Source organism: Chionomys nivalis, chromosome 26 (genome assembly GCF_950005125.1).
Source record: "Chionomys nivalis chromosome 26, mChiNiv1.1, whole genome shotgun sequence".
NCBI classification, from domain to species: domain Eukaryota; kingdom Metazoa; phylum Chordata; class Mammalia; order Rodentia; family Cricetidae; genus Chionomys; species Chionomys nivalis.
The window spans coordinates 14,771,699-14,797,442 of NC_080111.1; the positions used below are offsets into that span (position 1 = coordinate 14,771,699).

The 25,744-nt window shown below is 46.0% G+C and overlaps 1 protein-coding gene across 12 annotated transcripts in view; it reads left to right on the forward strand.

Annotated features, from left to right (window-relative positions):
• Dlgap1 (DLG associated protein 1) overlaps positions 1 to 25,744 on the forward strand; it is a 763,362-nt gene that overhangs the window by 721,652 nt on the left and 15,966 nt on the right. For all 12 annotated transcript variants that reach the window (XM_057758282.1, XM_057758281.1, XM_057758279.1 and 9 more), the window contains one exon: positions 15,171 to 15,592. In XM_057758282.1, the coding sequence (XP_057614265.1) occupies positions 15,171 to 15,592 (422 nt within the window). The remainder of the gene's footprint in view (positions 1 to 15,170; positions 15,593 to 25,744) is intronic.

Below are 25,744 nucleotides of genomic sequence, written 5' to 3' on the forward strand. Positions count from 1 at the left end.
GCTGGAGCGATGTCTTAGTGGTTCGGAGCACTGGCTGCTCCTCCAGAGGACCCCAGTTCAATTCCCAGCACCCACACGGCAGCTTATGGTTCTCTGTAACTCCAGGTCCGGGGAATTCATGGCATCAAGCATGCCCGCAAAATACCCATACATATAAATAAATAAATCTTTTTAAAAAATTCTTAAAAAGCAACCAGAAAAGCTGTCATGCAGGACAAACAAAAACAAAACAAACAAACAAACAAAAAAAAAAAACATGGACGAAAGCGCTGTCCCAGAACAAGCCAATCTAAACAGGTGACACACCATATCATTGTGTTTAGCTGGCGTTAAAGAGAACGCCATAGTAGAAACAGAAATGGTTTGTGGCTGCCAAGGGTTGGGGGTGAGAGGGATGGCCAGAGGCAACACAGAATTTTCGGGGCCGTGAACCCCTCTGTACCAAACTATAATGGAGCCTGCATGTTAGAGCGCATTTATCGAAAGCAGTAGAACATACAGCAGATACTAAGACTGAACTCTGGCTGGGCGTGGTCGCACAACCTGTAATTTCGGGACTTGGGAGGTTAAGAGAACTCTCCCAAGGCCAACCTCAGCTACAAAGATGAGCTAAATGACACCCTGTCTAAAAAAAGAAGGGGGGTGGGGAGATGGGTGGGAAAGAAACAACCAAAGCAAGTGAACCCCAACGAACACCATCGTTTGGTAACGTGGAGGTACCATTTGTACCAAATATAACATTCTAGTGAAGGATTTTGATATCTAAATGAAGAGGAGGTTCATGGGAACTCGACATTTTATAGAATTTTGCTATGAACTCCAAACCATTCCTAAAAACTTAAATGTATTAATTGTGAAAGAGAGGATAGATAATAATATCAACATCGGTGGTTGTGGGGATGTGTTGTTTGGCATATGAAACATTTAGTGCAGTGCCGGGCATGCGGGATGCCCTCCTCACGTTTGCCAGGATCGTGCCACACAGCATGGCTGTAAAGACAAAGCTATAAAAAAGCAGGGCTGCTGAGAAGGCTCAGGACACAGAGTCGCTCAGCACCCAGCCTGCAGACATGACGGAAGGAAGTCACTGACTCCAAACGTTGCCCTCCGACCTCCACGTGTGTAGACTGTGGGACACACGTGCTCATATGCTTGCAGAAATTTTAAAGAAAAGCAATAGTATAACCTTTTCAAAACACAAGAGAAGGGGGCTGGAGAGATGGCTCAGAGGTAAAGCGCACACGGGCTGCTCTTCCGAAGGATTCGGGTTCAGTTACCAGCATCTACATGGCAGCTCACAGTGGTCTGTGACTCCAGTTCCAGATGCCCTACTCTGGCCTTCATGGGCACCAGGGACACACATGCTGCACAGACGCCCATGCAAGCAGAACAGCCATACACATAAAGTAAAATAATAATTTAAACAGAAAAGGTCGCTAGTAGGTAGTGGCACCTGCCTTGAATCACGCTCTTAAGAGGCAGAGGCAGGCAGATCTCTGTGAGTTCAAGGCCCACCTTGAGCCATCTACAGAGTGAGTTCCAGGACAGCCAGGGATGTTACACAGAGAAACCCTGTCTCGAAAAACAAATAAACAGACAAGAGAGAGAGAGAGACCACCTTAATCTTATATTTTTCTTCAGAGACTTCCTCCACAGTCAAGCAGTCTATCTTCTTAGAAATGCCCTGATGCTCGCCCATCTCTGGCTGACAGTGCAGTGGAAACTGTCTTGATAGGAAAAGGGACTCCCCACACAAGCCTGATGAGAGAACTGTCTCCTCTGACCTTAACAAACCTGCACACGTGAGCGCACACACACACGCACACATAACACATATACACACACATGCACATACATCCACACATGTACATGCATGCATTCACACACACAACATACAAACATTAGTAATTTTAAAGGATTTATTATGTGTATGCATCTGTACGGGCATCTGTGCAAGTGCCCACAGAGACCAGAGCCATCAGGTTTGGGTCTGGGAACTGAACTCAGGTCCTCTTGAAAGAGCATTGTGAGCTCTCAACTGCTGAGCCTTCATAATACTTTCTTGAAAAATTATTGGCAACTCTGGGCGTGACGGAGTACGTCTTTAATTCCGGCACTCTCCAGGCAGAGTAGGTGGATCTCGGTGAATTGAGGCCAGCCTATGCTCCATAGTGAGCTCCAGGACAGACTGTATAGTGAGACTCTGTCTCAAAACACAAACAACTAAAGGAATAAACAAGTTAATTAATCCCCTAGAAGGGCTGACGGTAATTTCAGTGCTTAGCCTTCTAGAATGTTCCGCCAGGGGCCACTTTGTAGTTGGCCTTTCTGCGAAGTAAATGGGCTCGCACAAAGATATCAGTGGCTTTCCCTGAAAGAAACCCATTGTCAGACATGAAGGGTTTCTTTCATCTTCTCCTACAGTTCCTTTCTATAATTCCGCTGGTGGCAGCTTATTTAGATCCCATCTTACAAGGCAGAATTGGGCGGTTGAGATTCCTTCATGGTGACTGGACACACACACACACACACACACACACCAATTATGTAGTGTTAATGAGGAGCCAGCTGTGTTCACACTGAATATCTGATAATAACCCAGGCTTCCTTCCCCAAACAGACTGAAGGCTAAGAAGTGCCAGCCTCACAAAAAGTGAGAAAAGAAAGAAAACAGAGCCGAAAGAAAGAAAGAAAGAAAGAAAGAAAGAAAGAAAGAAAGAAAGAAAGAAAGAAAAATAGAAAAAAAGAAAGAAAGATAGATAGATGCAAGAGGCCAGGACACTCCTGGCCTTTCTGAATGGTCTTTAATTTGAAAGTTGTTTAGGTAACAACCTGACTGCCTGTTTGCTGAGCAGGGGACTTCAGAGTTCTGAGTTCAAACAAATTAGTTCATAGGTTTTTGATAAAGAAATACATAAACAAGATAAGCTAGGCAGAGATCTGCTCCAAGAAAAGGTATGGGCATGGAATGTTGCAGAGTTTGTGGGGCCCCAGGACATCCTCAGAATATCGCGGTTAACCCATGTGCCATGTCCCCTCTGCTGGACAGCGTCACAGTAGGGACCATGCTGTCCAAAGGTCGGTTGTGTAAATGCCCCAATCACTTTTTGCAAGGAGGCTGTTCTCTTAAACCAAAGTCATCACCTTCGTCAACATCAGCTGTCGTCCCCGTCCCCCTTCCCCCCCCCTCCCCGTTCCTGCTAGCTGCGCTACCCACAGGATCCAAGGGGTATATATGTATTTGCTAACATGAAGGGCGGAACCCTCCTCCACAGCCCTGGGTGAAAGGCCTCCTATGGCTGCCCCAGCCTTTTGCCGGCTCTCAGGAATTCCTGTGAAGTCTTCTAGGCTTCCAAGCTGATAATTGGCCGCTCCAGGACAGTAATCCTTTCTGTTGACTAAGGTAAGAAAGCCTGGGGCTTCCAGGGGGCCCCTTTCCCGAAGAAGGATTGCATTTGCCTGGTGACTCTAAACTGTCCTTTGTCACTGGGCCCACTGGCGATTCTGACCCCAGCAGTGGACACAGAAAGGGAGGTGATTACTGCTCTCCCGATAAAAGGACTACGCAGATTTACTCAGAGGCAGAGACAGAGGGATGTGGGAAAAGTTTATAACTGATGGGCTTCGGAGTAATTAGAAAAACAAAAACCACCTGTGTCTGTGGTGCCCGTAGCTCTTCTCTTTATACTGTCTTTTTAAAATAAGGATTGTGTACTGTTGAATAAATCAGCTAATACTAAGAAAAGTAGGGGCTGGAGAGATGGCTCACCTGCTAAGAGCACTGGCCTTTCTGGCAGTTAACGTGGGTCTGATTCCCAGCACCCACATGGCAGCTCACAAGTGCTGTCACTACCACCACAGTCCCAGGGGTTCTAACACCCTCTTGTGATCTCTAAAGACATCAGGCACACCTGTGGTACACAGTCATCCCTGCAGGCAAAACACCCATGCGTATAAAATAATCAAATGAAACAGAAAAGAGGAACATCACAACCTAAGTTTTCTCCTTGTTTTGAAAATTTTGAAAAGCCCGTGCCAGAGAGTCCCACGCCAGTTACTAAGTCTAAAGACCTGAGTTTGATCCCTGGGACCTGTATGGTAGAGAGAACCAAGGTCCATAAGTTGGCCTCTGACCTCCATACACGTGCAGGGGCATGTGCACACCCCCACACATATGTACATACAAAGTAAGCAAATGTTTGAAAGCGTAAAGCAACAACTTGCTAGCTTTAGGGGCACATGCATGTGATCCCAGCACTCCAGAGACATCTCTGAGTTTGAGGTCACTCTGGTCTATACCGTGAGTTCAGGGAAAACCTCGCGAGTTCTGTGTTTGGTTGAGGAATACTAACACTTGTTACTACCTTTTTTTTTTCCTTCTGTGTCGTCTTGGTGGGTGGGCAGTGGTAACTCATTAGAACTTTCATTTGAGTTTCTCTAATGAACAGTGATATTGGTTGTTTTATCATGAATCTATTGGACAATCGTATGTCTCTTTGGAGAGCGTCTGTTCAAGTTGTTTCCCTTTTCTTATATAAATTGGGTTGTTCTTCTGTTAGTCAGTAATTTAAGATTTGCATATTTTATGTGCAAATACAAATACGCACTAGATCTTTATAAAATTGAAAATGTATTATTTCCCCACATTCTATGAGCTGGCTTTCCACTCTCTGTATAGGGTCATTTGAGACACCAGTTTTTAATTTTCAAAAAGTCCAGTTTTTAATCTTTGTTTTGCTGCTTATAGTGTCAGTATCCTGCTTAAGAAATCATTACCTTTTTAAAAATAAAGAAAAGAAAATCAGCCTGCAAACCACAATCCCAGAGAACTTAGACAACAATGAGGACACTAAGAGAGACTTACATAGATCTAATCTACATGAGAGGTAGAAAGTAGAAAAAGACAAGATCTCCTGAGAAAATTGGGAGCATGTGGACCTTGGGGGAGGAGAGAAGCAGAGAGGGGAGCAGAGAACAATGTTGAGCACAGTAAATATCAATAAAAATAAAAAAAAGAAATCATTCCCAAGGGGTTGAGGAGATGGGCAGCCAGGGACTATGAGCACTGGCCCCTTTTCCAGAAAACCCTGACTCAATTCCTAGCATCCATATTGCAGCTCAGAACCATCTGTAATACTAGTCCCAGGAGATCCAATGGCCTTTTCTGGTTGGGCACCAGGCATGAATATGATGCACAAACATACATGCAGACAGAATACACATACACATAATAATAAACTAATAATAATTTTTTAAAAAGAAATCATTACCAAATCTAAGGTCAAGATTTGGCTGCATATATTCTTCTAAGACTATCATAGCCTCAGATCTTAATTTGACCTTTGGTTCATTTTGAGCTAATTTTTTTTTAAGATTTATTTATTCATTAAGTATACAATGTACTGCTGGCAAGGAAGGCACCAGGTCTTATTACAGATGGTTGTGAACCACCATGTGGTTGCTGGGAATTGAACTCAGGACCTCTGGAATAGCAGCCAGTGCTCTTACCCTCTGAGCCATCTCTCCAGCCCCGAGCTAATTTTTAAATATGAGATGAGATAAAGATACAAAGTTATCCTTTTGTGTGTGGCTGTCCAGCTAGCTGGCATTCACTTATTTATTGATTTGAGGGAGAGAGATAACTCCGTGATAAAGAGCACTTGCTGTTCTAGCAGAGGACACCAGCACCCACATGGCAACTTCAGCTGTGACTCCAGTTCCAGGAGACAGTGACAGCGTCTTCCAGTCTTTGAGGGCACCAGGCACAAATATAGTGCACAGACATATAAGCAGGCACTCGCATATACACATTAAACAAAAGTAAATACATAGTTTTAAAATTAAGTAAATAAATAAATGTGTTGGTTTGTTTGGGTGAGACTAGGGTCTCATCCAGCACTGGGAGGCAGAGGCAGGTGGATTTCTGTGAGTTTGAGGCCAGCATGGCCTGTAGAGTGAGTTCCAGGACAGCCAAAGCTACACTGTTTTGAAAAATAAACAAACAAGCAAGCAGGTTACATGCCTCCAACATATAATATCCTAAGGAAAAACATAGAAAAGAAGAACAAAATCAGAGTAAAAACCTAACAGAGAAAACGCTACATCCTGTAACTCGATGTCTAAAACACGTTGATGTAATGGACAGAACTCACCTCTGTGGCCTTTTCATTTACAGGACACATGGCCTCTCTCTGTGACCGTGGCTCCATTGGGTTTGGAGTGCCTGGGTGGCTGTGCACGGTGAAATAACTCCTTAATAGATCGTCTGTGGTAGCCCTGTGCAAACAGGGTGTGATGGAAGTACTCTCTTCTCAAGGGAAAGAACTTTTCAAACAACTTCATTTTTCTACTCTTGAATCTGCCATGGGTGAGGTCTGGTCGATTCCTGAATGTCCTCCAGGAAACCTCACTTATTGTCCCAACACAAAAGCATCTGACTGCTTTTGAATGACACTGGACTTGAGAAATCAAAACTTACTCTCTGGGCCTGAACTTGTGGTTTATGAGTGGCCTTGAACCTGTGACAGTCTTCCTGCCTAAGTACTGGGATCACAAGCATGCCACTAGTCTCCTGAGCCTCCCCAAAGAGTTAGGACAAGGACAAAACATAGACAAGTTCTTTGCCAGAGTATAATATGAAGAGCTTCTAGTCCATTTCCCAATAGAATCTTTGTTCCTGCCAAGGGGTGGTGGCACATTTCTGCCCAGCACTCAGGAGGCAGAGGCAGGCAGATCTCTGTGAGTTCGAGGCCAGCCTGACCTGCAAAGCAAGTTCCAGGACATCCAGGGCTACACAGGAAAAAAAATCCTCATTCCCAGCTTAAACATCAAGACCTAATGTTGACTGTCCACATTTCTGTCAACACTCTGGTCTTCTGAATTTTTGCCGGAATCACCTGTTTGGTTCTTCTTCTTATAATTGTGGGGATTCTCAAGGCTGCAATACCATACTCCTTAAAATTCTTCCTTTAAACCAGTTTCAAAGACTTAAGAACTACACAGTCAGATTTTAGTCACAACAGTAACCCCACTTCTGGAACCATTTTCAAAGACTTAAGAGCAACATGGTCAGATTTTAATCACGGCAGCGACCCCACTTCTAGAACCAATTTCAAAGACTCAAGAGCTACACGATCAGATTTTAGTCACAACAGCGACCCCACTTCTGGAACCAGTTTTCTGTGTCACTTATATCTGCTTGCTTATTTGTGTTGCTGGGATCAAAATATCTCAAAAAACAGCTTCAAGTATATTTTGTCCTAACTGATTGGTTTCAGGGCAATCAGTTCATGGATTCTTGGAGCCATGCGCTGAGGCAGAATGTCACTGTAGCAGGAACATGTGATGAGGTTCTTCAACTATATGACAGCAGAGAATCAGAGAATGAAAGAAACAAAAATTCCCTTCAGTGACGTGCCGCTAGTGACCTTGCTCCTCTAGCAAGGCCCTACTTCCTGGAGTTTCCACTGCTTTCTAAAGTAGTTCCATCTGTCAGGGATCAGGCACCCAACACAGGGTCAAAGGATGACCCTAATTTAAGAATGCATGCTTTGTGAATGTAGAATGTGATTACTCACTTTAGGGGAGAACCAGGAACATTGCTGTATGCTGGTGGAAAGGGAATTGGTACAGAGAGATATTCTGACTTGCATAGAAAAATCTCTGTGCTGCTTGACCTCCCACCTATGGAGACCCCTTCCTACTTCCCCCACACACCTTTTCCTTTGTGCTTGGTACTTAGACCTTAAGCGTACACTGACTAGAGGTAGGGAAGATGTCCTGGCACTAAGACGTGCTTGAGAGCTGGGTATCATAGTTGTAAGCTCACACAGGGGGACTATGAGTTTGAGAACAGCTTGAACTACACCATCAGATCCTCTATCAAAACAATAAAATCGTCTTGCAAATAACTCCTGCCATTCTAGCCCATCTGCAGATACAGACTGAGCCCCCTGTGATGAGAGCCATTCCCCGTCTCCAGAAACAAAGATTCAGTGAACAGAACTCTTTTTTGGTGTTGTTTTAGTTTTTTATGAGACGGGTTTTCTCTGTGTAGCAGCCCTGGCTGTTCTGGAACTGACTCTGTAGTTCAGGCTGGCCTCGAACTCAGATCTACGTGCCCTTGCCTCTCAAGTGCTGGGTTTAAAGACACACGTCACTACTGGATTTGTGAAGAAAATTCTTATACTTTTGGTTTTCCATCAAAATTGTCTCCATCTCCATGAGCATTTCCAGAAGTGACCTACTTCTGAGTTAAAAAGACCTTTCTTCTTTCCTTCAAATTATCAAAGCTTACAGCTCAGAGGCAGATATGGTGGCACATTCCTGTAATCCTAGCGTCTGGGAAGTGAAGGTAGGAGGGTCAGGAGTTCAGGCTCAAACTTGGCTACATAGCAAGTTTGAGATCGACCTGGGCTACATATGACCCTGTATGTTTGTTTGTTTAGTGGGCAGATGCGTGTCGGCAGTCAGAGGAGAGCTTACAGGAGTCAGTTGGTTCTCTCCTTCATTGTATGTGTCCCAGGGATTCAGTTTATATCATCAGATTTGGTGGTGTGTAAGCCACCTCACCAACCCGCAAGACCCTACATTTCAAAACAGAAGCTCTCACAGCAGACTCAAAACTGAACAGAGCAAGCAAGCTGTAGCGAAACCACGATGTTTTCTCTGCCCACAATGATGACCATTATAAAGATTCCTCCTCTGATCCCAAGTGACTTCACTGTGGAAATATTTGGGCTTTTTGTGATTTCAATTAAACAAATTAAAAAAAAAAGTAGTCAAAATCAAGGGGCCTAGAGAGACAGCCACTTTAAGCTCAAGGCTACATCCCTGTTTTGCTCACCGAGATTCTGGATTCATCACACCCCCTCACTGTCTCCCCAAGGACCCCACAACCAGCACCCACCCTTCACAATCTCTTTCCTTTGCTTAACAATGATGTAACCTAATCAAATAGTTTCTAACCGTGCATATGAGTTTTAGAGGTGTGGCCTTCAGGGGTTTCAAATTTCAAATGCCTGACAATTAGCCTAAGTCCAAGACAGCCTCAAGTTTATAGCTCTTAGTCCTGGGCTGCAGAATATGTGACACCACCCTTGACCCATCCCTCTTTGCTCCTTCTTTCATTCTTTTCTTCTTCCCCTTCCTCTCTTCCTTTCCTTCTATCTTCCCTCTTTCTCTTTCTTCCATTTTGCATCATTTTTGGTTTGGTTTGGTTGGGTTTTGTGAGACAGGGTTTCTCTGTGTAACAGTCCTAGCTGTCTTGGAACTAGTTCTTGTAGACCAGGCTGGCGTCGAACTCACAGAGATCCACTACCTCTGCCTCCCGAGTGCTGGGATTAAAGGCGTGTGCCACCACTGCCTGGCGTGTTTGTTGCTGTTGTTGTTTTAAGATCATTTAGTTTGTAGAAAGATAAAGAAATCAGCTCACTATGACTTTCATTTAACCAAAGCTGTGTTAAAATGTATTAGTGGAACTGAAGTGACAGATAGCTCAGCAGTTACGAACACTTGCTGTTCCTGTAGAGGACCTAGGTTGGTTTCCAGAACCCAGTTGGGTGTTAGCCATTGTCTGTAACTATGATTCTAAGAGATCTGACGCCCTCTTCTGGCCTCCTTAACACTGCATACGGTTAGTACACATACATACATACAAGCAAAACACTCATAGACATAAATAAGCATAAACTGTTTTCATTGTTAGTGAGACTTGTCACACCTGTGTTGGTTACCTTGCAACAGTGGCCAAGACCTGGTTCTGCTCCAGTTCTGAAGGCAAAGTAATTTCTTCCGAACCTTTCAAGAGATAGAACCAAGTTTCCATAGTGACAGCCATCAGGGACATCCCAGCTCCTCCTCAAAGAAGACGGGAAATACATGGGTCCTCTCAAAAGCTGTTGGGTGTCACCTACTGTCCTTACTTCCCATCCTCTGCCCTTGTCTGCCAGTGCATCTCCCCTGTTCAGCTTGGTGTGAGTCTTCATGCCGGAAACCTGGTCCTCTGTCTTAAAGAGATTTCTGGGCAAAAGAATGACGTCCGCGGAGTTCATGTGAGCAGTGGGTGCCTCCTGTGAGCAGCTCTGCAGACTAGATAGAACAGCATTAGCCTGGCTCACCAGGTGGCAGGGAGTTCTCTGGGTGAGGGCTGCATCACAGCGGTTTATGGCTTGATCATTTCTGGCTTGGGAGCTCTGACTAAAGAGCACATTCTTAGAGGACTCATGACTTACCACCCCTTTCTTTTGACGTTTAGTTTGTATAATGAGTTATGTCGGGTCTTGATCAGAACTGGCGCCGGTCCACAAAGCACCAAGATGGCCATCGCACTGAGGTATACTTTTCAGATCCCACATAAACCTTGACAGGAGCTTGGGGAAGACTGAGGGTTTCTAAGGAGAAAGAATAGCCTAAGCTTAGCACTTCCATCTGTGTGGCCAGAGTTACCTCTGAAAGGCAAGCGTTATGCAAATGGAAGGATAAAGAGGGTGAGGAGAGGCTGGGGACTCTGCCAAGGGAAGACTGAATTACTCTCCCTAAACCCCACATGCCTTGTAAGGCACTGGTTGTAGGCCGAGCAGATGCAGCCCATTAGCACAGAGATGTCAGAATTCGAGTGTGGCTGTGTAGGTGAGCACTAGCCTAGTACACGCCTGGCCCTGAGTTCAAACCCCAGCCCTTACACAAACATACACTGAAGATGGCAGATGTGCTTACCTGGCAGTCCCGTGTCCCGTGTCCCCACCCCATCCCCACTTCCCCCTACCCCCCATTCCTGCCATCTTATAAAAACTGTAACACAGGAACCTGTAACAGGTTCATCTGTAACCTGCTCCACATAGAAAATTGTGGCAGTGGGGTAGAAAGTCTTTCAACACCCTCTTGTTCACAGGCACAAAGGCCCTTACTAGGACTGCAAGCCGGTGACTTGTGGCTCGCTCTTCAGAACACACAGGGCTTTGTCCCCTATACCGGCTGAGCCACTCTCTCATCCCAGGTTTTCTGCGTCCCAGGCCTGAGCACTGGCTGGCCTGCAGGGCAAGCAGGAAGGAAGCGCTTCAAGACTGGGAAGTGTGGGTTTGGAAGCAACCAGACCAGGCTCAGCTTTAGGGTTACCCCACTCGAGGAGATTAGTCTTAGTGACCCTTTCCTGTGTACCTGGCAACAACTGAAAAGCAGTCACAACTCGCTCACGCCCTTGACCCCCAAGGGCGTCTGCACTTGAAAGACACAGAGCAGTTTCGTGGCGCAGAGCATCCTTTGAAAGCTCTAGGAGAAGAATGCCTTTGCTTACTGGACTCAAGGGCTAAGATGGCCCAGCTTGTGCGGGGTTGCTGGAGTTCAAAGGCACCGCTTTTAATCCCAAACCGTTCTCATTCAGCTTAACTTTTTATTTCTTTCTGGGTGGCTAAACTGCAAACTTCTATTAATCTTCTGCCAAGTTGTTTTTCTTAAGAAGGTAGATATATTGCCCAATCCACAGCCGGGAGACTGTGGCTGTCAGGAATGCTGGCGGGACAGTTCCGTGGGGCTGCAGATGGGGAAGTAGGCCACCGCTTTCTCTGTGCATCCGAGTGTGAGCTGTTTTCTCTGTGCATCCGAGTGTGAGCTGCTGGGGCACAAGTGGCAAGAGTGAATTTGGGAATCTGATCCCTGCAATCAGAGATCTCGGGGAAAGAAGCCTAAATATTTCTGCAGTGTTGAGTTTTGAGTTAGAAGAGTCAGAATGTCAGCAGCGGTGATGAATGCCATCTAGGTCACACATGGGCAGCAGGAGAGAAAGCTCAACCTCAGGAAGCGATGTTTAGCGTTTAGGGACAAAGTGGAAAAAATACAGACCCAGCCAAGGAATGAGTGGCTGCTGGAAGGGACGTTTTACCTGAATTTCTGCCCTTCTTTGTTAGAACAAAGAGACATCTTAACATGACTCTCAAGCTTGTACACCACACACAATCTCCCCACTCTCTTCACACACACACACACACACACACACACACGCGCGCGCGCGTTTCGGTTCTTTCCAGTATTAAGTTTCCAGAAGTAACGAGAGCAGATCATGCCAACAGATGTGATTTCCTTTCTTTGTATGTGCGTGAGGTGGTTTGAAAAAGGTCTCACTATGTAGCTCTGGCTGTTATGGAGCTCTCTGTGTAGACCAGGCCGGCTTTGAAGTCACAGAGATCCACGCACTGGATTAGAGGCTTGTGCTCCCATGTGGGGCTACATGCAGTGTCTTACAAGTGTTAAGTGATGAGATGCCCCGAAGTAAGTGGCCTGGATCATGGTGTATGTGGTTGTCTGTCTCTGCCTCCCAAGTGCTGGGACTGAAGGTGTGCGGGTGGCTTTACGCTTTGTCGTTGTTTAGTTTTTGTTTTTCGAGACTGTTTCTTTCTGTAGCCCTGGCTGTCCTGGAACTCACTCTGTAGATCAGGCTGGCTTCCACCTGCCTCTGCCTCCTGAGTGCTGGGATTAAAGGCGTGTGCCACCACTGCCCAGCCTGTCTTTACTCTTTTTTTTTTTTTTTTTTTTTTTTGGTTTTTTGAGACAGGGTTTCTCTGTGGTTTTAGAGCCTGTCCTGGAACTAGCTCTTGTAGACCAGGCTGGTCTCGAACTCACAGAGATTCGCCTGCCTCTGCCTCCCGAGTGCTGGGATTAAAGGCGTGCACCACCACTGCCCAGCCTGTCTTTACCCTTAATAGCACAGACCAGTCCTCCAGCCATCTTTTCCTTGACATATAATCTCTAGGGGAAAACATGGAATTTTTTTTGAAAAAATAATGATCCTTTCTCCTTTTGACGACTTGATTTAACTTGTTCACATGACTGCTTCCCCATGTTATCTGGGCCTTTGTTTTGATGTACTCCAAGCATTGGTTTTAATTGACTTACACGGGGTAATCCCAGAGAATTGCAAATGTCTCCGCTGTTTAATGCTGCACAGACTTTGCTTAATGCACAATCCCTTCCAGTTGGTGCTATTGCGTGTGAAACATGAATTGGAAATCGACCTGCTACAAGAACGAATCACAGGATACACAAGGAAACCCACTTTAGGAGTTTTATTAACGGGGGCGGGGAGGGGAGAGTAACGCAGGGTCCTGTCTGAAAGCAAAGTGTCAATGCGGTGAGAGAGAGAGGGTGGAGTGGGCATGTCTCCTTTAAAGGCCGGCTGGCGCATGCGCAAGGCCGGCTAGCGCATGCGCACAGGGCTTACGTAGCTGTGTGATGCATTAAGTGACCACGCTTAATGCACTGGGGTGACCAGGCAGTTTGCCTGAATGCCTGAATGCCCATGGCGCATGCATGACTGTGGGACCCAGAAGCTAACAAAAAACTAAGGTGCTGGAGAGACGGTTCAGTGGTTAAGAGCACTGGCTGCCCTTGCAGAGGTGGCTCATAGTGTCTGTAACTCCAGTTCCAGGGGACTCAACACCCTCTCCTGGCCCAAGGGCACCAGGCACGTGCGCGCAAGCTCACACGTACGTACATATTATACATACAGGCAAAACACTCAGATATGTAAAATCAAAATAATTCCTTCAAACATGTTTCCCGCTTAAGCACGAGGACTTGAGTTCAAATTCCCAGCACTCACAGGCCTGACTATAGCCCCAGCACTGTGGGGAACAGAAACAAGAAGCTCACTGGGTCCTCTTGGCTATCGGCCTGGTTCCAGGTGCAGTGAAAGACCCTGTCTCAAGGGAATAAGGTGGATAACCAATGTCTTTCTCTAGAGCAGTGGTTCTCAACCTCCCTAATGCTGCGACACTTTAATACAGTTCCTCATGCTGTGGTGATCCCTAGACATAAAATTATTTTTTTTTAATATTTATTTATTTATTATGTATACAATGTTCTGTCTGTGTGTATGTCTGCAGGCCAGAAGAGGGCACCAGACCTCATTACAGATGGTTGTGAGCCACCATGTGGTTGCTGGGAATTGAACTCAGGACCTTTGGAAGAGCAGGCAATGCTCTTAACCACTGAGCCATCTCTCCAGCCCCCCATAAAATTATTTTTGTTGCTACTTCATAACTGTGATTTTGCTACTGTTATGAATCGTAATGTAAGGGTCAGACTCACAGGTTGAGAACTGTTGCTCTAGATTCGTGTGTATGCACGTGTGTGTGCTCCCAACATATGCACATATACTACACATGCAAATACACACATTAAACACAGAGAGACCTAGAGAGCAAGAGGTGGTATTGATGGGGTATAGAGAAATTGATACTTGAAACCATCACAACCCTCTGACAGGCCACACGTCCTCACCTTCATAGTAGGGGTAAGCAACAGATACACAGAACTATTTGGTTAAAAAAAAAATCTCATGAATATCCATATAAAAATGCCCAAACTAACCAGGTAGTGGTGGTGCATGTCCTTAATCCCAGCACTCAGGAGGCAGAGGCAGACAGACTTCTGTGAGTCCCAGCCCAGCCTGGTCTACTGGGCTAGTTCCAGGCCTGCCGAGGCTATACAAAGAAACCCTGTCTCAACAAAACAAAACAGAGAGACAGAGAAAGAGAGAGAACTGCCCAAACTAAGTCCGTTAATAAGCAGTGTTTTGCCACATTTGACGAATTGTGGAAAAGCGAGCAAAAGCACAGGAGGGTAGTCATGGAGAACTCTCGAACTGTAAACTTGGTCTTTATCCCAAAGACTCTGAACCATGTTATTACGTGGACCTACAGGCCAGTCAGGTGAATGCTTACCGAGCAAAAAGTTGAATTTAAAGAAACCTAACGAGTGTTTAGGAAATCTTTCTCCTAAGAGGTGTCCCTAGAAAATGCAGTAATTATGAGTGTTCTCCCCATCTCTCAGCTAATTACACAAAAATCTAATGGGAACGTTTTGCTTCTCCAGTGGCCATCTGAAAGCCACCCCAGATCTGGGGAAGAAGTCGGATACTGGACATCATAGTGATTTCGGGAACTCTGTGTTTTGCTCCACCTATAAAATTACTTATGCTTTATTATTCCATATTTAACAAAGATTTATATCTGTGGCAACCAGCATATTCACCCCAAAGGTCACTCCCAGCAGTTCCTTTAAACGCTGAGAAGATGCGACCACACCCCTCGTCAGATCCACCAAAATAGAACGTGTACTTCGATACACTTAAATAAATATCCCGGAACTAAACCCCATGTCTCTTCTCTCCCAAGCTTCCGCAGGTTCACTCGGTCCAACAGTGTGACCACTGCAGTGCAGGCTGACCTGGACTTCCATGATAATCTGGAAAATTCTCTGGAATCTATAGAGGACAATTCGTGTCCCGGCCCGATGGCCAGGCAGTTCTCCCGGGACGCCAGCACATCCACTGTCAGCATCCAGGGTTCGGGAAACCATTACCATGCCTGCGCAGCCGATGATGACTTTGACACGGATTTTGACCCCTCCATCCTGCCTCCTCCGGACCCCTGGATTGACTCTATCACAGAAGACCCTCTGGAGGCCGTTCAAAGGTCCGTGTGCCACCGGGATGGCCACTGGTTCCTGAAGCTTCTCCAGGCAGAGCGGGACCGCATGGAAGGCTGGTGCCAGCAGATGGAGAGGGAAGAGCGGGAAAACAACCTCCCGGAGGACAGTAAGTACCGCCGCCACTCGTGTCTGTGACTGTGGTGTGGGCAGTGCCGGTTTGTGTTTGTAAGCTTTCCCGTTTGCGCTCCCGCCGGCTCAGCTTGTATAACCTTCTGTTTCACACCCCAAACCCAAACTCCCGGAAGAGCTGGGCAATCCCACTGAAAGACCAGAAACTGCTAGACTGCTCAAGAAAAAAGCCCTTAAGCAGATGCCACCTCTTCCAGTCCCAAGATCTGTGACTTCCTTCACAGAAAGTGAAGGCCAGCCTGGTCTATATAGAGTGAGTTCCAGGACAGCCAGGGCAATACAGAGAAACTCTGTGTCAAAAAACATAATAATAATAATAATAATTCTACCTAGTTTTAAAGTCTGCCTTACCGTTACTTTTGCTACGATGAGACACCATGAGCAAAAGCAAGCTGGTGAGGAAAGGGATTATTTGGCTCACACTTCCACTCCTCATCATTGAAGGAAGTCAGGACAGGAACTTAAGCAGTGCAGGAACCTGCAGACCAGAGCTGATGCAAAGTCCATGGAGGAGAGCTGCTTACTGGCTTATCAGCCTGCTTTCTTATACAACCCAAGACCGCCAGCTCAGGATGGAACCACCCACAACGGGCTGGACCTGCCCCATCAATCACTAATTAAGAAAATGCCCTGCCTACAACCCACCTTAGAGGGGGCCATTTTCCTAGTTGAGGTTCCTGCCGCTCAGAGTGTTTTACCTTGTGTCAAGTCGACAGGGTCCAGAGATGTCTTCGTTTCTTTTCGGTTTCTGTGGTAAGACCCACTACAAATGGAATGTAAGGGAAAATGGGCTTGTTTCAGCTCCCAGTCCACCGTCTGAGGTCGCAGCTGCCGGAGTTTGCAGCAGGGGTCACACTCTGTCCCACCAATGCAAAGAAAACAATGACAAATAGCTACAGATTAGCGCTCAACTCGCTGTTTCCTCCTGTGCATCTCAGGATCCCCTACCTAGGGGATGGTGCCATCCACAGTGGGCAGCTCTTCCCCACTTCAGTCACCACAATTAAGATAATCTCTCAGTCGTACACACAGGCTCACCTCCCAGTTGGTTCTAGATTTTGTCAGGTTGATAATTAATACTAATAGCCATCACAATGTGTGTGTACATGTGTGTGTTGGGTAATTATAATCTGTATGGTTTTATTAAGATGCAATGTTAAAATAGTGTATAGGCCCACAGAAACCCAGCTTATTGCATCGTTTAGCCTATTTGTTTTTTTGAGACAGGGGCTAGCCTGGAGCTCAGAAGCAAAAGGAAGCTCTGTACTTCTGATCTTCCTACTTCCTCCTCCCAAGTGCTGGGATTATAAATGCATGTTAGCCTCTCAAGTAATGGTGTTATAGGCATGCATCTCTATGCAGGGCCAGCTGACCTGGGATTTTTATGCAGGCCAGGCTGTCCTCAAGCTTATAGTGATCCACCTGCATTTGGTTCCTGGATACAGGGATTAAAGGTGTGTGACACCATGCATAGCCAGCTAACTGCCTTTTTTTTTTTTTTTCTGTTAAAGACTTATTTATGGCTGGAGAGATGGCTCAGTGGTTGGGAGCCTTGGCTGCTCTTCCGGAAGAGTCAGATTCAATTCCCAGCACCCACATGGCAGCTCACAATTGTCTGAGGTTCCTATTCCATGGGATCTCACACCCTCATACAGACATACATGCAGGCAAAACACCAACATATATAAAATTTTTAAAAAGATTTTAAAGACTTCTTTATGAATTTTTATGTGTATGAATATTTTACCTTTGCATATGTCATGTGCACCAAATGTTTATCTGGTGCCCATGACGGTCAGAAGAAAGTATCAGATCCCCAGGTACTGAAGTTAAGGATGATTGATAACCTCCAAAGAGGTGCTAGGAACCAAACCCAGGTTCTCTGCAAAAGCAGTAGGTACTTTTAGCTGCTGAGGCATCTCTCCAGCCCTTTTGGGTCACTTCTGATTGACCCAAATTGTTGTATGATGTTTACTCTTTTGGCTTTTGGGGAGCCTATCCCCCAGCTCCCAGATAAATCACAGACAGAGACTTATTCTTAGTTATGAATGCCTGGCCTTAGCTTAGCTTGTTTCCAGCCATCTTTTCTTAGCTTATGTTATCCTGACTACCTTTTGCCTCTGGGTTTTTATCTATTTCTGAATACCTTTCTTTGCCTCTTTCTCTGTGCCTTGCTGTGTAACTGGCCCCTGATGTCGTCCTCTCCTTGCCCCCTCCTCTCAGATTTCTCCTTCTATACGTTCTTTCTGCCTGCTAGCCCCGCCTGTCCTTCCTCCTGTCTCACTGTTGGCTGTTCATCTCTTTATTAGGACCATTAAGTGTTTTTAGACAGTCACAGTAACACAGCTTCATAGAGTTAAATAATTGCAGTGTCAACAAAGTCACACATCTGAAAATAATATTCCCCAAAATGTAATGAAACTTTTTTTTTTAACCAGTCTGTTGACACATCCAGTTAGGTTACTATTCTCTGTGTACAAAGTATCCTTAAACTGTGTAGCTGTGTAGGAAGCAACTTTAGGCCGAATACACTAATAGACTAGAAATCCACAATCTGGCCGATGGTGGTGGCGCAGGCCTTTAATCCCAGCACTTGGGAGGCAGAGGCAGGTGGATCTCTGTGAGTTCAAGGCCAGCCTGGTCTACAGAGGGAGTTCCAGAACTGGCTCCAAAGCTACAGAGAAATTTTGTCTTGAAAAACTTAAACAAACAAACAAACATTAAATAAATAAATATCTTTAAAAACATTGAATTTATGCTGGGTCCTGGTGGTATACACCCTTGATCCCAGCACTCTGGAGCCACAGACAAGTGTCTCTATGAGTTCAAAACCAGCCTGGGCTGCAAAAAGAATTTCAGGCCAGCCTTGTCTACATAGCAAAATCCAGACCAGCCAGGACTACAGAGTGAGTAATGGGTTTTTTTTTTGCCACACACCCTCCCCAGGTGGTAAATTTCTCTGCTGACACAGTCAGATCAAGTCAAATTGAAAAAGTATAACAGGTTTATTGAGAGCAACTCTCAGGTAGGTTCTCTGATCCCAGAGATTGGGCCAGAAAAGTCTCATCCCCAAACTAAAGCAGGGAGATTTTTTAGGTTGTACGTGAGGGGTGATGGCATGTCTGCCACAAACTGGGTTTGTGCCCAAGTATGGTCAAAAGCTAAGCACTTGGGCATGGATTTAGATGCCTGGCAACTTGGGGGTGGGGCTCCAATAGCTGCCAAGAATGCAGAATTGAGCTTTTTGGTGCCTATCTTTTGTTTGGAGACTCTCGAAGCAGGCAGGGTTTGGAGAGAGAGGAATGGGGCTCTCTGGATTGTGCAGGGGCGAGTAGAGGCTCCAACTGAACAGTAAGACTCGCTCTCCAAAGAGAGAGAGAGAAAAGAAACCCACAAGGCCCTAACCCTACACAAAGAAAGTGACGATATATGAACTGGACAGGTTAAGTTTAGGATTTTATTTTTAGATACATGTATGCACGTGGTAACAATTGATGAAAAGGGAAGTCATGAGGTTGAAGGGGACAGAGGCGTATATGGGAGGGTTTAGAGGGGGAATGGGAAGGGAGAAATGTGATTAAATACATTCTCAAAACAACCAAAAAAGAAAGAGAAATGAAAGGAAGGGCAGAAGGGAGGGAGAAAGAAAGGAAGGAGAGAGTAAATCTATAGGTCATTGCCAAGTAATGCCGTTTATTGTCCAAGCTGGGTTTGCTGTCGGGGTGCACTGGGTATGGCTGCCAGGACTTTGGGGGTGCCTAACCACTCTCAGGCCTTCCAGCCTCTTTGTGATAGTCTGTGTTCTTATTTTCAGGAGGAAAGCTTCATAAAGTTAGAAGTTATTCTTCTTTTTCTTTTGGTTTTTCCGAGACCAGGTTTCTCTGTAGCTTTGTGGCCTGTCCTGGAACTTTCTCTGTAGATAAGACTGGCCTCGAACTCACAGAGGTTTGCCCCCAGTGGTTTTTGTTTGAGACAGTGTCTCTCTTTATAGCCAGGCTGCCCTTGAACTCACAGAGATCCAACTGCTTCTATCTCCCGAATGCTGGGATTAAAGATGAGTGCCATTACTTCCAGCAGGAAGTGTTTTGGGTTTTGGTTTTGTTTTTTTTTTTGTTTTTTTTTTTAAGATAGGGTTTCTCTGTGTAATAGCTCTGGCTATCCTAGAACACGCTTTGTGGACCAGGCTGGCCTTGAACTCACAGAGATCTGCTTGCCTCTGCTTCCTGAGTTCAGGAATTAAAGGTGTGTGCCACCACAACCCAGGAAGAAGTTATTCTTGTCTTTTTCTCCTTTACATATCTATCCTCTCTGATACATAAGATGGGATCATTAAGTATACATTTAAATCTTTGACATATTTAATCTTATAAAACTTTTTAAATTTTCATTTATTTACTTTATGCGTATGGGTGTTTTGTCTGCATGTATGTCTATGCACCATGTGCATGGCTGGTGCCCTCAGAAGCCAGAAGAGGGGGTTGAGTCCCCTAAGATTAGAGTTGTAGATAGTTGTGAGCTACCACGTAGGTGCCGGGACTCAAACCCAGGTTTTCTACAAGAACAGCCCAGCCAGTGTTTTTAACCACTGAGCCATCTCTCCAGGCCCCAGTTTTTTAAGTTAGCAACACCTTTCTTCCTACTTGAGTAAAAAGTGCGTAGTAAGTAGTACGTTAGTCTGGTCACCTTGCTACAGCCCACTGTGCTTCCAGCATGGGACCTTCCTGATGCACTGTAGAGACACTGCAAGCTCGCCAGACCTCATCTAGGAAGTCACTAATCCTGTTCCTGAGAGTTCCATCTCCATGACCTAATCATATTTTCCCTTCCTTCCTTCCTTCCTTCCTTCCTTCCTTCCTTCCTTCCTTCCTTCCTTCCCTCCCTCCCTCCCTCCCTCCCTCCCTCTCCCTTCCTTCCTTTCTTTTTTTTTTCTTTTGAGAGGTTTCTCTGTGTAGCCCTGGCTGTCCTCGAACTCTGTAGACCAGGCTGGTCTTGAATTCCGACATCTTCCTGTCTCTGCCTCTCGCGTGCTGGGATCAAAGGCGTGAGACACCACCTGCTAATCATCTCTTCTAGGCTTGCTCCTCAGTGAAGAGTTTCAACATAGAATTTCAAAGGAATAAAAACATTCAGATCACAGCAAGTAACAAGCCATTAATTCTGCAATAAAAGCATCAAGGATCATCCCTTGTACGATATTGGGCTCCTCAGAGTAGGGGATAGGTTTGTTAGGGGTGAGAGAACCCGGTGGATAACTCGGTGAGCCCCATAGTTCCTGCCCGGCTTCTGAGAAACAGTTTTGACACTCAAGTACTTGAAGCAAGTCTCGTTTATCTCATGCCCCGAGCCATGCTTTCATGTGCTGGGATTCCTAAACAATTTCTAAAGTTAACTGGTAATTCCAAAGACAAACCATTGCCAGTTTCAGATGAGGCAAACGGAGGTTAGCGGGAACCAGCGCTCTGTGGGAGAAACCCTGTGAGAAACTGCTGCCTAGGAGAAAGCTGGAGCCTTTGACAGATGCCTTTTTCCCTTGCCATCCCAACAGCTCTCTGGCAATGCCTAGTCTGAGGTCACAGAACACAGAAGTGTCTGACAGGACACACACCACAGCTGACAAGATAATGAAACTATGTGTTGCTTGGCAAGACCCTCAGGAAAGCTTGCCACGCATATTTGCCCCTGGCTTCTTGGTGATTGTCAGTGACGGCCTCAGTCTGTGTCCTAAATTCTCTGATTCAACCTTTCTTCTCTCTTTTTCCTTTCTGTCTCTCCTTTCAAAGAAGAGCAGTAGGGAAAGAAGTCAGCCCCAGTTTTCAGAGAAGAGCTAAATTCTAAGTAACCAACTCTTGTTTGTTTTCATCTGTGGATAACAGAAAAAGAAACAAATCAAGCAGCTGCTTCTGGGTTGTCCAGGTCATGTGATTGTTCTTTGCTTCCTATGCAGAGAAGACATCTCTTCAGGGGTCAGGGACAGTGTCTATTTAGAGTCCAGTGTCCCTGTGCTTCAGTTAAGGTATACATTTCATGAGTTCTTTTTTCCTGAAAAAAAGAGGGAAAATTTGACAAAAATTTCCCAGGGGACCTAATGTTTACAGTCATCGGACACAGGTACACAGTGAGAACAGGGGAAATTCTGAACACAGCACTTGCTCAGTTTCCCAACTTTTCTTTGCTTGCATTTTATTTATTTATTTATGTATTCATTTATTTATTTATAATAGGGCCAGGGTTATGAAAACTGTTAAGTTTGCCAAGTAGTGGTGCCACATGCCTTCAGTCCCAGCACTCAGGGTTAGGGAGGCAGAGGCAGTCTCTAAGTGTGAGGCCACACTTGGTCTACAGAGTGAGTTCCAGGACAGCCAGAGCTGCACAGAGAGACACTGTCTTGAAAAACAAAAACTAAACAAAACAGCGAAAAGAAAAGTGTTAGGTTTAAGGTCAGGGTTAGGGTTAGTCACAGGATGAGGGCTGGATTGTGATTAGGGTTACAGTTAGGGTTAGGATTAGGTTTAGGTTAGCTCATTTGTCTAAAATCTTACCAGCCAACAACAACCAGGTTAGATTTTAGATGGGGTTAGGAACAGGGTTCAGAGTTATCCCAATTTTTAAATATTTCAAATGTTTGATGCACGGATTTAGTGCCTCCCATTGTACATTTAAAAATGGTACAGTGGAGGGGCATGACGTGGCTGAGCACGTGAAGGTGCTTGCCACAAAACCTGACCATCAAATTCAGTTCCAGAAACCACATGACAAAGGGGAGAACCCACGCCCGCAGGTTGACCTCTGACCCCCACAGGTGTTCTTGGGGTACAGGCAAGTGCTTGCCTGGCATGTTCAAGGCTTTAGGTTCTGTTCCTAACAACACACATACCTGCACAGAAGGCTACAGCCCCTGAAGCTCTCCTCATGTTCATAAGATGTGAGATACTTAAATGTCTAAGTTCAAAACACAGATGTCCACAGTCCAAAACAGAGAGAGAGAGAAAGAGAGAGAGGGAGGGAGGCAGGGAAGGAGGGAGAGAGGGAGAGAGAGAGAGAGAGAGAGAGAGAGAGAGAGAGGAGAAGAAAGGAGTGGGGCGGGGGAGGGAGAGAGAGTGAGGTAAGGAATCTGTTTGCTGGATTACTACTTGAAGCAAATCAGAGATTTGGGCGTGTGGGGAGTTAGAGTGGCCTCTATTAGAGAAGGAAAGCTCCATCTCATTTTCAGTGCCTCTGCGGTCATCAGCTATCCAGATTCTGACGACTCCTCCCTGTGAATAGTTTTTGGCATTCCCAGTTCACCTGGAGCCCAGGGAAGAGGGAAAGCAAGCCAGCTATCTTCGGAAGAGTAAGACCATACATTCTTTGGGTGTGTGGACCTATTACTTCCCCCGATAAAAAGCCAAGCAGAACAAAGACTGGTTCTTGATTTAAGCCTTCGACCCTCCCAGTCGAGAGTGGTTTGGGGCCAGATAACAGAATAATGGATGTCTGCAGTGGGCAAGACTTTCTTTGAGCCAAAGCAGCTGACAGAGTCTCCCAGCACTTGAAGGGAAACCGACACCCGCTCTCCTCAGACAATGCAGCCCTTGTGTGAAACAGCTGTCCCGGGGAGATGGCTCAGCACTGTTTGACAGCGGCTCGCATGTTACATGGATACGTCTGGGATTATCTAACCGGGAAAGAACCAACCAGATGGAACTGAGCCCTTCTCACAAGAATGCAGTCTCCGGCTGTGGGGGGGGGGGGGAAGCGGGCTCAGGTTTCGCTGGCTCAAGGATAAAGTACCGACTGGTTTGTAGTACTTGGTAATCTGTCTTTGCCTCCTGAATTGTGGACAACTTCTCTATGGAATTTTCAGGCGTTATCCGAAAGACACAGATAAGCAGCGTGTGCAAGAGGCAGATTAATTCCAGTTTAATTTCACCTGGCAGTAGCATTCAGGTTAGTGGATAGCTTGAGAGTTTGGCCAGGGAACTTGAGGCTGCTGATGAAACCCTAAGTAAGCTCTGCCTGCGTTCAGGTTTGGTTACGGAAGCTGGGCAGGGTCGTTGTTGTGACCGTCTATCAGTGTGATCACTGGGTTTCTGTCCAGGGTTGCCTCTGCCCAGTCTGTGCAGCTCATGGGCTGGTAGGTCGTGGATAAAGCTGCGCTCTGTGGGGCCTGCCGTTCATTCATCAGCCCTGGGCATGTGGCTAAGTGCGAAGCTGCAGATGCTTCCTGGCTTCTTTCAGTTTAATTCTCACTTTTTAAAGTGAACCTTCAAAAGATTTTCTCCTTTTCCCAGTGTACGTGCCTACACACACACACACACGCATGCACACTCGGTAGTAGGGGCCAGAGAGAGACAGAGAGCATGTGGGCTGTTTCGTAAGTTCTGACTAACCTGACGATAGTTCACGGCCACAGGAAGTGATAGCTGATGTGCTTTCTGGTTAGCACTCTGCTCTCTGTATATATAAGAAGGGACCTCTGGGTCACAGATTGGAGAAACTGCCCCAAGGACGCATTCTTCAAAGCCTGGGCAATCTCATATGATTTGTACTGACGAAACCATGTGGCTTTAGAGGTGAACTCACATTCTCCCCCACTCTTCTCTCCTCCATCACCCCAGAAGTCTCCAGAATGAAAAGAAAAGCACAAAGAGGTTAAGAAGGAGCCCAAACTTGGGAGCAGATAGCCTTTAATTTACACTGGCAGGCGTTTCCGTGACAGACACTCCATGCCGCTTTGGGCTTGTGGGCTCTGTTTTTCCTAGGCTGGCCACACGCTGGTAGTACCCTCTCCAGTTAAAGTGAACAGTGGCAGCCACCTGCTCCCAAGAGCTTTAGGAAAGGGGGAGTTGCCGGGCGGTGGTGGCGCACGCCTTTAATCCCAGCACTCGGGAGGCAGAGGCAGGTGGATCTTTGTGAGTTCAAGGCCAGTCTGGTCTACAAGAGCTAGTTCCACGAGAAACCTTGTCTCGAAAATCAAAAAAAAAAAAAAAAAAAAAAAGGAAGGGGGGAGTTGCAAGTGAGATTGCACAGGGGTGTTTCACTAAAATCATAAAGGTTAGTAGATTAGGAACTTAACCTGCCTTTTCCATTGTTGAGGAGTTTACTGGGAGCTCCTGGAGGAGCAGTCCCATGAGGCAATTCTCTTCACCCGCAGACATGGTCACCCTATCCCACATGGCCTGACATTTACAGGGTGGGTGTGCAGGCACCAGAAGGCAATCCCAGCACTCGGGACAGAGAAGCCAGAGATGGTGAATTCAAAGGCTACCTGAGCTAGCTAGTGAATTAAGAGTCAAGGGTGGTGGTGCACACCTTTAATCCCAGCACTCAGGAGTCAGAGGCAGATGGATCTCTGGGAGTTTAAGGCCGGCCTAGTCTACTTAGTGAGTACCAGGACAGTCAGAGCTCTGTAGAGAGATCTTGTCTCAGAAATAATTGTGCCTAGCTCAGACTGTACTCCTTAACTACTCAACAGTAACTTAAAGGGCAGAGGAAGACAAGACAGAAAGGAGTCAAAATCTAGTTCAGATTGTTGCTGTTAACTTTGTTGTTGCTGCTGCTGCTGCTGGTGGTGTGTGTGTGTGTGAGTGAGTGTGACACAGAGTCTATAGCTGATTCAGTTGGTCCCTAAACTTATTCCTTGAGTGACACTTCATAGATTGCCTGAGCACATGGGCACCACCTATGCAGTCGAGAAGCTTGCGAGCTGGTTGGAAATCAAGTATGTAGTTAGTTACCCTGAGGTAGAAAAACGAGCAAATGGAAGAGGCAGCTAGGCCTAGGAATTTCAGGAGAAATGAGGAGGAAGAGGTATGATAAATGGTCCCAAGACAGACAGTCACTTAGTGAAGATGCTGGCTGTTCTTGAACCTATGGCCTGGGTGTCAAAGAAAGTTCCATGGAAAAGGAGCACAGTAGATGTACTGCAGTTGAGGTGGCAAGCCATTTGAAAATGACTCCCAGGCGTGTTCACTGTCTTGACAGTCCCTTCACCACGGGTGGGCACCTCAACGGGCTCCTGCATGGTGGCGTGTATTTTCTAGTCCTCCGGGACTCTACAAAAGGAGTGAGAAATATGTCTGTAATTCTCCTCTTCCCTTTGGTGATTCAGACATCAAGGTCATGAGGGAGACAGTGCTGCGGCCATTAC